Genomic DNA, 14,351 nt, shown 5'->3' with positions numbered 1-14,351 from the left:
AGTAGAGGGAGTTACCATGAGCTCCACACTCAGCTTCTCAGGGGAATGGATATAAACATTTGTTACGGCATGATGCAGCACTGAATATCCTTAACTAAAGCCCCATTCAGCCTGAAGAGCCAGGTTCCACTGTGCTTAGCTCTGAGGTCCTGCCATGCTCCAGGAGCCCACTGAGGATAAGTTCTGTTGAAAGCCTCCTGGCCCCTGCAAGGTCACAGACTCTAAGCCTCTAAGACAGCAGCTGCATGTTTAGTAGAGTGCCCCACATCTGCTATTTGTCTGGTGTTTTTCTCATGGTTAGGGTTATGGGCTGTGAGGAAAAGGTTGAGGCAAAGGTTATTTCATGACATCTGCCGAAGGGTCATTCTGATGAACAACACACACCACGGTAGTCACAACTCCAGTCTCAGGGGAGCTGCGGTTTCTCAGGGGCAAGCTGTAAAAGTCACACTTTTCCCTCTTTGGGGAAGAAGATCATTACGAGTTGGAGAATACTCACTTTAAAGTATTATAAATAACATATTTATCTAGACAGACTACATTTTTGATGTTTGAAATACCTCCAAGAGCATTTCCGTGGATAGATATTGCTTTAAAATATTTTCTAGTAATAAATGCATTACATTTTTGCAGTGGAAAAATTTTTTAAATGTTTATGAAAAGTATCACCACAGATTTAAAATACAGACATAAATTTCCAGTTAATATTCTGAGATACTGCTCCAAAATCTACGTCTATCTTTGAAAAGTTGAAGTAATTCTCCACACCGTGTGTGCCCCTCTGTCAGCTTTACACAAACTGCTCTCGGCTTTCAGGGCAGGAAGCATTTCCTGCTTTACCAACCCAAGGCTTAGCACATAGTGTACCCAGTCATGACCGAGAACTTGGGAACTTCCTGAACTGAGGATTCCCCACCCCGAGAAGGTGACCAGCATGAACTCAGTCTCTTCCCTTGCCCACAGTGTCACAGTAGTGACCTTGGGCGGTGGAAATTTAGTTAAACCAGTAAAACAGTCCTCGCTGAGGACTGGCGAACACGGAGGGGTCACTTCCTGGGACCTCGGAGGTTGTTTATAAATCCATTCTCATAATTTCCAGGTATTTAAACATTCTGCAAGCTATATAATTTTGTTAGACTCCTGCTTCCAGGCTTTGATTCAACACTTTCAAGTTTGGGCACAGGCCCATGGTGACTTTATTCTGTCATCAAAACCAGGGGCAGTTTAGAATTCAGAGCCCAGGGCAAGGGCCAGGAAACTGAGTGGGACAAGAGCAGTGTCTGCCGCAAACATGGCACACTCTGTACCCCGTTTCTCACGCATCTCATGAATCTTGATGATGCCTTAGAGGGTCCTCTGTGTCCAGGTCACGTGAGCACCTCCCTGGTGGACTCTGCAGTGTCCTCAGCCCTAGTTTATCTCTGGCTGGGAGCCAAGTCTGGGCTAATTTCTCAGTTTTTGGGGGTGCTAGAAAAATGAAAGTCAAATTCGAACATGGAGACCGCTAGGATCTGATTGATTGAGCATGCCATAAATGATTCTTTCTTATCCAAAAAGCACATCTAAAAATATGCCTATTTGTCTGTTTTTGTGCTATTTTTCATTATATCCCTCCCTGCAGGGTGCCAACTCCAGACTCCAAATGCTCAGCATTAGTGTGTGGGGCAGGGGAGGATCTAAGGGTCTCACTCTCTGTCCTGCAGAGCTGATGCCACCCAAACCCCTCACTCAACTCTACAAAGCACCAGGAAGCATCCTTTCCCGTGTTTATCCTTCTCTCTCTTCCCACTTTCAGCTACTGGGACCTGAAGAATCCCCTCCTCTCAGACAAGGGCTGTTGGGCATTAGCTAATGTGTTCTTGTTTAATTCATCATGTTCCGGTTTACAATGGGAAGTTGTCGGATTATCTTAAACTATGTATGACCTGATCAGAATTCTTAATTTCATTTTCCTTTGGAAATCAATAATATATGCATTAAGTACTTGGTGTCCTAGCATCATATTATTGTAATAAAACACCTGAAACAGCTTACAGAAACAAACACTTCTTTTGGCTCACAGTATTGGAGGTTCCTGTCTAAGACTGGCACTTGTGGGACCTGTCATGAAGAGTTGCCACATCTCAGGTTCCAAACAATGCATCACAACAGAGCAAACTGCTCGCCTTCCCCCAAAAGGTAGGAGGAGCAGAGGAAGATACTTAGCTCACAATTTCCATCAATGGCAGAACCCCAGTGACCTAAACACATGCCATGAGGCTCCACCTCGCAGAGGTCCGGTGGGGACACCCTGGGAACTAAGTCTTTAACAGGTGGGCCTTTGATGGACACCACTCAAACCATGGCCCTCGTGGGGGAGGGTCTGTCTACTGGGCAAGAGCTCAAGTAATCACATGTGCTGTTTCTCCAGCTTTGTTGGTTAGCTCTTAACGTGAAAACTATGTGGTTACTTTTGCAACAAAATATTTAGAATCAGATGTTTTCTTTCATATGGCTTACTCTGAAAAATGAGTAATCATAATTTAATGTCACCTACTTAGTGACAAATTATCTTCCAGACACTTACACAATTGTTTAATTGCAATTATGTAAATGTTCACGATTCTTAACAACTATGGAATGATCCTGTTATGTAAGACAGAGAGTCAGCTGGCCTTCAGATTCAACACTCTCTAGATGGCATTGTTCCAGAACATGAGTCCCCTTCCTCGGTCAACTTCACCTTCAAATCTTCTTGAAGATCTTCGGCACATTTGGGTTGGAACGCAGTAAGATCTCATTAAATGTGTTGACTAGCTCTCATGGTTAGGATAACTGCCAATGGATCAATCCTGTCTGTTACTCTGCCAGCCTATCAGCTCGAGGAAAACTAAATGAAAAAACCTTTTAACACCAGGTCCCAGTTCTATCACTTTTTCAATCCTTTAAACAAGGTGAACTGTTTTGTTTTCCTTCTCTTATCACAAATGAAATAATATTTGAATTTCTAATAGGCCTCTCAAGAATGGTAACGTGACAGTTGGAAAATGAGCATTTCTCTACCTAAGGATCAGTAACGAATAAAATCCCTGTCTGTCTTCCTGGAGAAACAATTACTATATTAAAAACTGTGGTACTAATGGATCTTTCATCCGTAACAGATGTGGTACGTAAAGTGAGCATCAATCTCTTGGGGCTTCTGATGCCTCAGCAATACCGACAATTTTACCTGATAATTGTATTATGACTGCATGATTCATCAGCTAGGCACGTATGGCCAGAGATTCCGTAAGTGGTCAGGGTAGTCCAGACCGCGTCTGAATTTGAAGCCTTCATTCTCTTCCCTCCAAGAATCAGAGGATTTCCTCAGCAGGGTGCTCCTAGGCACACGGTCTTTGACAAAGACAGAGACAAAGGCCGGCAGTGCACACAGCCGTGCAGCCACCGCAGCAGACTGGTGGGCCACTTCTGCTGTTTGGCATCCCAACAAGTCTGAGAGTTCAGACTTTAAAGGCTGGCTGGCTGTTCTCTAGAGGGCAGCTTACTCAAAGATGAGTCCCTGGGTGTGGTTAGAAAACAACAATGCATTTGCTGTGTGTGTCTCTTGGCTGCAAGTGACATAAAAGTTAAAATGGAAAGCAGAGTTTATAGACTTCTCTACATAAAACCGCAGAGCTGCGAGACTGTTCTCCGACACGGCTGGGCTCTGGACCTGAGACGTCACCTCAGACTTCACGTCCCTCTACAACGTGTTACTCCTCTCAGTGTCTTGGTCTCACTCTCTGTGGGAATATGATAGGCCACCCAGACACTCATATTCCAAATAGTCTGCCACCCCAAGAAAAAAGGAGTTCTCGTCAACAGTGTTGCAAGAAAACTATAATGAAAATATGGGAATGGTTCAGAATGGCTCTTCCTGGACCTTGTTCCTGTATCTTGCCCAATCGCTTCATTTTCTAATACTAATCTGAGTTTGTGGTCATCCCTGTGCTCTGTAGGGGGGGAGCTGACCACTGTAAAGAGCAAGCAGAGAGTGGACAGGCTCATGAGGCACTGTCATACTGTACAACAGGCTAGCATATGGGTTAACCATTTTCTCACATAATATATAGTAGTATATGGGCACACTAATACATGTTTGTATTTAGGAAAGTAGAAATTATTTAAACAGGTTCATGTATATATTGCATAATGCATGTAATACACATCAATATAGTTTTGTGAGTATGGATGCATATATTTTTTCCCTCTGTATGTACCACTGTTCACAAGCACAAGTGTGACCTATCCTTTCCAAGGACCTCATATCCACATCCTAGATCATCATAACACCTTTCCATTTCCCGTAGTCTGGATGACTATATAACATAGTTCATGTTTCTACAACTGTACAGAGTATACTTGACTCTAGCAAAATCAGCCCAGGAGTTACTCAATGCATGCTTGATTTTTTCCATCTCTGAAATATCAGAGCATCAGGCATGCCTTCTGAATCCCTTGACATAGCTGTGTCCATGTCAAGGCAACAGAATGGATGATTAAAAGTGACCACCTGTGTGGTCTGCATGGTGAAGGTACTCCACACCAGAGCAGCAGCCCATCAATGGAGACAAAATTAGAACGGAAGGGAGTGGATCAATGAAAGCGAACCAGAACTATAAAATGTAAGGCAACGTGATTATCAATACAGATGTCAGAGATCACTGGAGTCCTGGGAGCAGTGCCTTGTTCATGGGCACAGAGACAGTGCAGATTCTTTCACGCTTGCTCTTCTCCTGGCTTCTCCAGGTTCTCCACCTGCTCCACCCTGCTCCTGACTACCTATCTTAGATCCACTTCCATTTCTGTGAGAAAACACTGACCAAAAGCAACCTGGGGGGAAGGACTTTATCATGGCTGAGAAGTCAAGTCTGTAAGAGCTTAAAACAAGCTGGGTCACATTGCACTCCAGTCAAGAGCAGAGGAGGAGGAAGAGGAATGCATCTTCATTGTTCAGCTGGCTCCTTCTTTACAGTCCCTGACTCAGACAACAGAACGTTGCTGTTCACATGCAGGGTGGGAGTTCCCATCTGAATTAACTCCAACAGGAAAACAGGCATGCCCGCCCAGCACCACAATCTGGACAGTTCCTCACTGAGGCTCTCTTCACGGTGAGAAAAGACTTGTCAGATTGACAGTCAAAGCTAAGTGTCATGTTCCTGTGTCACGAGCCACAAGATCACCCTGGAACTGACTCAACCCTTGGTGCTGCCAATCCTCTCCACCTTTGCATTTCGTCTTCCATTGTCCCGAGATGTGTTTCCCGATTGAGGGTTGCCATCTCACAGCCTGCCTGAGAAGTAAAATCGTTCCCCCACCACTCAAGTCCTTAGAAAAATGATAAGTCAGGTTTAAAATAAAAAACCCAACCTGCATGTGTCAAATAAGCAACTTTATTAGACATTAATTTGTTTCTTTCTGTAAAGTAACCGAAGAGTTGAAATTTCTTTATAATTACACAAATGGGAATATCCAAACTTTAATTAACAATTAGGTTGATCAGTTTAAAATTTTGAGAGCATACATCTGCATATAATTGCTCTCCATATACTTCTGTAAAATCTAAAGCCTATATATACAAACATAAAAAATCCATTCATGCCAGCATTAGTTACAAGTGCACATTTATTTGAATGTGGTGAGCATGTTCTTTTATTGCCAAGAAAGTCAGCTTTGTTCCTTAATTGTTACAATAACCACAATTTAGGAAATTCTATTGCAACACCAATCTGTTGTGTACATCTATAATTAGCATGGCCTGTCTATCAGAGGAACTGCTGCAAAGCCTTTGCATTTTGTCTCCTTGAGCCTTTCCGAGATTCTCGGGTTTTAAAGAGATGCAATTCCGCCTAGTGAAATTGTTAAAGAGACTGAAAACACAGTCCTAGCCTTGCCTGCTATGTTCTGGGTTCCTGAACATCATAGAAAGGGGCACTCTTTTCCAAACACCAGCCTCCTCCCAGTTCTAGCACATTCTAGTTCTCTGATCAGATCAGAGGAGGACGGCTGCCATAAAACTGATCACCACAAAGTCTAGGTGTAGTCTCCCATGGTCATCAGTGACGGATTCTCCAGTAGCCAATGCCAATGCCCTATGGGTGATTTGCCCTAGGTAATGTCCGCCTTCACACCACGTCACATCACAGAACACCCACCACAGTGGCTGAGTCCATGGTAGAAAACTAAGATTGGAACCCAGCCCAAGGTGAATCTCTTTTCCCTTTATTTGCCATGACCTCAACAAGAGGAACAATGATACCTCAAACCAAATGGGGCAAGTGTCTAGATCCTTTATCCTGCCCTATCTAGTACAAGTATTTTAAAATGAATGCTTAGGAAACAACAGCGTTTACAGAATAATACCAAGTGTAAGTATGTATCGTTTTTTAAACACCTATGGATGACAAATTTTTCTAAAGTCATGTTCAATGTGTGTTGATAATTACTCTGCCCTTATACCACAGAATGGTTCCTCATATTTACTCTTAATAAAAATATTTATATGTCATAATTTTTAAAATACTCTGCAGCTTTTAAAGTTCTGTTGTATTTTATATTATGATATTAACCATGAGATCTTGGTGACAAATAGGGAAGGAAAGGTTATGACTTAACAGTGACGTGTGTGTGTGTTTGTGTGTGTGTGTGTGTATGTATGTATCTCAAGTTGACAAGAAGTGGATTGTGCTGGTTGGTTTTAATTGTAGATTTGACACAACTACCTCAAAAAGAGGGAACCTAATTCAAGAATGGCCCATATCAGACTAGTCTGCAATATCTGGAGAAGATTCCTGATCATGACTAATAGGAATGTGGGCAGCACTCTCCTTAGGCAGGGCAGAGCTTCGCTGAGCCAGCTGGAAAACTAGCCAGTAAGCTGTGTTCCTTGGTGTTTTCTACTCCGGTCTTGCTCAAGTTCCTGTCCTGTCTCAATAATGAACTATAATCTTAAAGTTAAAGCTAAGACAAACACTTCCTTACTAAAAATCAAAACCATTTTAGTGAGATTGCATTATGGATAACACTGAGATAGTAAGGGAAGCCTGAGAAGCTATGGGTCAGTCATGAGTTACAGGAGATACAGCAGGGGAGGCCAGCAAAGACATCCAAGACTTCAGTCCTCACCCAGTGAGTGGCATTGATTTCACGACTGTCTCAAGACCCCCTTTCTCAACAATCAGCTTGCGCGGGTTTGGAGAAGAAAGGGAAGTGGGAGGAACCTACTGAGTTCCATTCCACTCTCTGTAGCCATGCTGGAAGGGATTTGCTACCTCCTTCAATAGACTCTTCAGAGAACAAGAAACAAAGCTCTAGGCTAAATAGAAAGACATCTATTTAGCCTCTACACTTGGGTCACTACCTCCCCCTTCCCCTTCTGCGACCCCTGTCACCTCCAGAAGGCTGTGCACTGGGTCTTTCTAAATAATATCCTCCCAACAGTCTTTCCCTGGGATGAGTACATTAAGTATGAGGGATGATGAGAAGGCCTTCAAGAATCAAAGTCAGAGACCTGAGTGTTAGGTAGCGGAATCAATGTTCTGAGAACCTCAAGTCATGACACCCCCAAGAGCACAGACACAGAAGCAATTCCCTTTGTTGTCCCCTCAAATCCAGGGACATATCCAACACTCATGTCGATACACAGGCTACCCTAAGGAAAGCATAAGAAATGTATTTAACTGTAATTTTACATGGAGATCTGTCTTAGTTATTCTCATAGCTGTGACTGGATATACCTGAAAATAGGAAATTTAAGGGAGGAGATGTTTGAGCTCATGGTTTACGAGGGTACAGTCCACAGGAGTGGAGGCAGGGCAGAGTCTATGGCAATAGGAAGGAGAGGCTACTCCAAAACCTGATTCACTAATACTGAGACACATCACAGGGCTTTACAATCCAGTGGTACACTTCTCGTGGGCATAATTCATGAGGTACTTTATCCATACGCTCCGTTTTCAGCCTGTGACAGGCACTTGTGAAATGATTAACCCATACTGCAGAGTAACAGAATATTAAGTGACAGCCAGACATAAAAGTAACGAGAGACAAGAGTGAGGTGAGCTCTTCCGTAAAAGACACATTTTTATACAGGTAATCAATTTATCAGGACACGTGACAAATTCAAGCAAGAGACTTCCCAAAGTTAATTTAAAACCAATTAGAGGGTGCACATCCAGCAAGACTCTGAGGAATTCGTCTATTATTAACAGTGCCTCCCCCTCAACTATAAAGGTCTAATAAACAGTCTATAAATCCAGGAGATACGAAAACAATGTTCAAAGAGTGAAATGAACAGGAAGCGACAACTCAGGCGCGCCACCATCCACAGAAGAGCCGTCCTCCAGCAGGCTCTGGCCCCCAGATTCTCCTCAGTGCTGGGATGCACTGGTGACTGAACCTGTCACCAACAACTTCAAACAGGCTTGACTGAATCAACACTAGACATGCCTCCCACTTACCCCACCCCACGAAAATGACTTGAGAACAGCTTCAATCGTTCTGCTTGCTCCTCATTATTTGAGGGGTTTCCCACCTCCTGTACTTCATGAGACAAAACTCTGAAGTCTTCTCCATGTGAGCATGAGCACCTAAGTTAGGGTCCTGAGAATTTATGTTCATAAGGGCAGACGGACTGCTGTGAAAGGCGCTCTGAACACAAAGGGCCATTGTACAGAAGAACTCAGAGCTCAGCACGCACAGATCAAGCCAATGATACTCTATGAGGTTCCAAAGGACTACATGACGTTGGAACGGATCCAATCAAAACACATGTGAAATTCTCAAAACAGAAAACAAATTGTCAGTTTGGTGGCGCATGCTTGTGATCCCAGCCCTAGGGAGGCAGAAACAGGTGAGCTCTAGATCGGAGAGAGACTTCACCTCACAACCAAAACAAAAAGTGCACACACAGCCCGAGAATCTGATCCTAAACTGTCCAAGGCATGTCTCCTGGCTTTTAGGCATGTGCTTGTGTCTGTGGGTGTACTCTTCCTAGCTGTCAATATACAGCCACCCTCACCTGGGATACCAATTGGTTACAAAGATTTAAAAGTTCAGCAACCGCAGGATTTAGAGGGTTTTAACCCCTTTAAATGTGGGAAGATGTTAAATCCCATTATCTCTGCAGCCACTGCAAATGTTAGAATTCAGCTTGTCCCGTTTTTTTTCAGCTCTAGGTCTAAGGATGACAGAGTTATAAAGAGACAGATGCTTTTCTCCAGTTCTATAAAGAGCTGTCGCCAACCAAGTGACCTACAGGAAATAAAGCCAGTCGGTTCTCCAGCTGGTCGCCACTGATCAGAGCATCTAAACGGAAAGATATGTATTTAAGCTTCAAGCCACCAGGAAAACAGGTAATTGCTTCCTCAACTCCATAGGAAGCCAGTGATTTGATGGTTTGATGTGGGAGGGGGTGAAGGATTTTAGACATGTGTCAGAAGTAGCTAAGAATAGAAAAACAGAAAAAAAGTTGTCAGGGACCCAAAGAATCTCAGTGGGACAGAATGGGTAAACGCAATGACTCCGAAGCCATCTTGCTCCTGCTGGAAAACAGTTGCCATGGATACTCTCCCAGGTAACCCTCTCAAGTCTTACCTCTTGGGTCCTCACATTGATGTATCCATAGTGAATCCGAAGAGGCTGCCTGAATGTGTAAGGCAGTGGGATCCATTTTGTTTCGGGTTGTCCAAAGCAGCTCAGTAGCAAAGGGAAATTCATGTCATTGACGAGGCGCATGGCCAGCACCAAGAGGCACAGCGCTGTGAAGCTCGCCACAACCACAGACTTCTTCTGTAACACAGCGGAGAAGAAAAGGACAGTGAGTGACCTTCAACTAGCTGCAGCCACCAGAGAGGGAGGGGAGGGAGTGGGAGAAGGGGTGGAGGTGGGATAGAGGTGGGGCGGGCAGGGTGAAGGTGGGATAGAGGTGGGGTGGGGTGGGGCGGGGTGGAGGTGGGTATCTTTGAAGAATCAAAGGGTTTGGTCTTGTAGGGTATTTCAAGTTGGAGCACAAACAAGCCATCCTTGGGTGAGCACGGGCAGAAAGTTTCTTGTACTCTCCCAGCCCTCCTCCCTCTTCCTTACCTGCCATCTTTTATCTTAAGAACTCAAACCAGACACCCAACCATAGGAGACCCTTCTTGCTTCCTCAGCTCCCTCCCCCACCCTTCCACCACCAAGCTGCCAGCCCCAGCAGAGGTGAAGTCTCATCGTCCTTACTCAAGCCCTGGTTCTCAGCCTTCCTAACGTTGCAACCTTTTAATACAGCTCTTCACGTTCTCGTGACCTCCAGCTGTAAAATTTTCATCTCTGCTTCATCACTAATTTGGTTGCTGCTCTGAATCATAATGTAAATATCAGATAAGTGACCCTCAGAGGGTCACGACCCACAGGCTGAGAACCCTTGCTTTAAAGGCCTCTTTACTGTGATTTTCTCAAAGTATAATTGTGACCATTTCTTTTTCTACCACGTGATTCTCAATTCCTGAAGCCACTGGATGTCCTTGTCACAGGACTCTCTGAATCCACGTCCTCTGCATAGTATATTACACCTTACATCATACAAGAAATACAGCAAACACTTGCGGGAAAGGCATGGCTCACCCAGCTTCATTCCCACCTTACACTTCTGGAGCTGTATCCAGAGGGTTCTACCAACAGAAAGGCCACCTGTGCCCACCACGTAAACTTGAAATCTTAAGCACCAGATGGGAGAAGACCACACAGCAAACAGCCCAAGTGCATCCCCTTGGATGGACTGCAAAGGAAGAAAGCCGGAGCAACTGCATCTGGCGGGGTGAGAGAGAGCATGATATACACTCAAGATGGAGCTTGATAAAAGGCATGTTTTGATTGGTAGGGACGTGTGAGCAGATCTTTCTAGATGGAAGAAACAGGCAAGGAAACAAGAAAGCATGGGTTATCTGTGGGAATCCATCCGTCTCTCTTAGCAGAAGGAAAGCGGCCAGCACAGTGATAACTATGGTGGGCCACCCTGGGGACTGCGCTAAAATGTGAGCCCTGAGTCTAGGAGATGGCCGGAAGCCAAAGCGGACTTTTTGTTGATTTCTAAAGACAAAAAAGCTATGTCATATAGTTCAGCATGGCTCGGGGTACTTTGGAACAGGGAGGGCTTAGTTAGAAATGAGTAGGAGGCTGGTCTTTCAGTACAGGTTTTGCAAACCAAGGACAGAAACTGGAGCAGCGGTGACAGTGAGATTCAAGAAAGATTCTCAGTTTACACAGAAGGGGACATTAGCAGCAGACACAAAACTCAGAGCTGACCTTGAGCCTAGATCGCAACAGTGTTAGAGCAGAATCCTGCTGAAGTCACTGTGGTTGCAACAGTTTATCCCGGGAGCCAGATGCTAACGCCCTTGGCTCTTTTGGTGCTCTTCTTGGTGGACCGGAAGCTCAGTAGTCATGAAGTCAGAGAGAAAGTCAAAGTGAGAGCAGGAAGTCATGAAGTCAGAGAGAAAGTCAAAGTGAGAGCAGGAAGAGAGAAGAGAACTGGGAGCAGAGGCAGGAACAGCAGCTGCGACCTGCCCCTCCTGGCCCCTAACTGGGTTCGACTCTCAATTGTACTCAAGCTGAAGGAAAACCAGAGCTGCTAGCCGGGCGGTGGTGGCGCACGCCTTTAATCCCAGCACTCGGGAGGCAGAGGCAGGTGGATCTCTGGGAGTTCAAGACCAGCCTGGTCTACAAGAGCTAGTCCGAGGACAGGAACCAAAAGCTACGGAGAAACCCTGTCTCGAAAAATCAAAAAAAAAGAAAAGAAAACCAGAGCTGCTGAGGATGAGTGGCCGGCCTTCCGCCATCACTGATGGGTTTGGGGCCTGCTACTTCCTAGGGGTAATTAGCTCCAGAACTTCAATGGAGAACAGAAATCTACCTCCTGGCTCACAGCTGAAGCCAGGCAGCAGAGCCAGCATCCAGAGCGAACGTCACCTCAATTCCTGCTCAGCTCCTGTAATTTGTAAAACCCACATTCCTCTGTCTAGCCAGCCTAATTTTCTAATCACCCGAGAGTCCCCTGAGCTCTGCCTCCTCAGAACCCCTTATCTCCCCCACTAACTACCACAGCCTTCCCGCATTTAACCTTCTAATCATGAAGAAACGTTTTAATTTGCTCTTCTGTAGAATCATTATGTCCACAACCCTGCCATGTGTCAAGGTAACAGCGTAAATGAGGTGATGGATCTTAACAAGCTTAAAGGGGCACGGACCAGAAGAGACGGCTAAATAAAACCAAAGAGGCCAGTCACACTTTTCTTTCTGTCACCACTTAGACCAACAGCTGCTCGGAAGGAGCCCCAGATGTGATCTGTGCTCTTGTCTACTCTTCAGCCCAGCAGGCCCTCTGCTTCCCTTAACTGCTGAACTTGCACAGCTGGAGGCCTGGGGACAAAGACATAGAGGAGCCTTCCTAACACAACAACAGCAGCCACACCTACAGAATGCATGCAGGAGACAAAAGTAAGCCAACCACTTTCGAGAGAGACATCAGAACAGAATGAAGTCAGGGTAGCAAATGCCTGCGCCCCTGGAATCCACACCTGTCTCTGGGCTACTCAAGGAGCTAAAATGAGCAAAGAGTGGGTGGGCTACCGGTGGAGAGCAGGCACCGCCCTTCTTGTTGTACCTGGAACTGTATTCACGGGGTCAGGGGTCCTCTTTTCATAGCTCAGACCTCCAGTCCCACTCTGCCACGTTATGGCGGCCAGGTTCTTTCTCCCTCTGTCTAATGCGATGCTACCCTTGTTCTGCATGGGAGTAACGCATTGACACAACCCACCCTGAAACTTCACCAGAGAAGGTGTAACTTGAAGCTCTGCAAGGCAAGGACAACAGGCCCAGACACAAATGTGTGTTTCCTAGCAGTCACTTCTGCCACACGAGAGCCACAGTGAAGACCGTGGTTTGGGCACTCTGTCACACACATGGCTACATGCAGAGAGCATGCGTGTATATCTGCAGGAGACACAGAAGATGGAGAAGTGAACTGAGCACCAATGCACACGACACACATAAAGGTAGCCACACCTTGGACATCATACCGAGTTTGGACTAGGGACGGTTCTGAGAAAGAAAATGTAATCAACCAGGCAGAACAACCTCAAAGAGTCACAAGAGTTGGCAGGGAAAGCAGATAATGAAATATCATGTGTCAAATGAGGTTAGGGGAAGCTGCATGGGTGATTGAGGAGCCCAGAGGAAGGGAGGTCTGGTGTTCTTAAGAGGGAGAGTTCAGGCCTTGCTTGTCAAATAGAGTACCCTATGGAAGCGGGAGAGCAAGCAACCCTCAGGGCATTGCAGCTTCGGGAAGAGCAATTGCATGGGCCACTTTTTTTGTCAGAATCGTTAAAACATTTGATAAGGAGGCTGCTATGTACACTAGGATTGGCTGATTATGCTAAACTGATCATAAAAATTTATTTTGCAATTGCCATGTGTTAGTCAACACTCAGAAGATCAGTTTCACAGACAGTGGGGCAGCAAAAAACATCAGAACAACTTGAAGATAAAAGAACCACCAATTAGACTCGAGAAAATAAAAGTCAATACTTGTGATACTTGCCAGTAGACATGTGAAAGGCTTGGTCCAACAGATGTTTCATGACGCACAAAACATATAAAAACAACCATTCCTCTAAGGTCAGACGCACCAAGATTACAATGAGTGAAAAACTCGAACACCGCCAGACAACAACGGACTCTAAAAATGGAAGGTGTTATTAGGTTGCTAGTGTCAGTTGTTAAATTCTTTTGCATACATAGACGCGTACATACTGTGTGCGTGTGTAAGCACTCGGAAGCCAGAGGTCACACAGTGATTGTGTGTGTGTAAAAGTCACAGAGTGATTGTGTGTAGGGGACAGATGTCACACAGTGTGATTGTGTATATGCACACAGAAGCCAGACAGGACATCTTACTAATCACTCCCCATACTTTTGAGACAAGCTCTCACTGAATGCAGAGTTTAGTGATTCATTGCCAGCCACGAGCCCCCAGTCCTCCCATCTCTGTGGTCTCTCCCTGGTGCTGGTAACTAGGGGTTCATTCTGTGCGGCTTTGCTTTTTACATGGCTTTTGGGGACCGAACTCGAATGTTCATGCTTGTTACAAGCACTTTACCCAACAGACCCAACTTACTGGCTCCTAACTGTTGCCTTCTTGATGGATATTAACTAGCTAGTGAGCAAGAACTCATCAGGCCATGGGAAAAGCATGCTAAAGACCAGAGAAACCTTTCTCCAATATTCCAAGCAGCTGCAAACCCTTGAATTACTTGGGGCAACTTATCCTTATGAGCTCAAGAGGATGCCACTGTGCC

General features: G+C 45.1%; 1 protein-coding gene across 2 annotated transcripts in view; it reads right to left on the bottom strand.

Annotated features, from left to right (window-relative positions):
- Positions 1-14,351, bottom strand: part of St6galnac3 (ST6 N-acetylgalactosaminide alpha-2,6-sialyltransferase 3) — a 557,412-nt gene that overhangs the window by 342,125 nt on the left and 200,936 nt on the right. For both annotated transcript variants that reach the window (XM_041651036.1, XM_041651035.1), the window contains exon 2: positions 9,613-9,807. In XM_041651036.1, the coding sequence (XP_041506970.1) occupies positions 9,613-9,807 (195 nt within the window). The remainder of the gene's footprint in view (positions 1-9,612; positions 9,808-14,351) is intronic.

Source organism: Microtus oregoni, unplaced genomic scaffold, assembly GCF_018167655.1.
Source record: "Microtus oregoni isolate MIOR12 unplaced genomic scaffold, Mior012 000000F_ref0000247, whole genome shotgun sequence".
Classification (NCBI taxonomy): domain Eukaryota; kingdom Metazoa; phylum Chordata; class Mammalia; order Rodentia; family Cricetidae; genus Microtus; species Microtus oregoni.
Note: the sequence above shows the minus strand (reverse complement) of the source record. Positions and strands in the feature narration are given on the sequence as shown.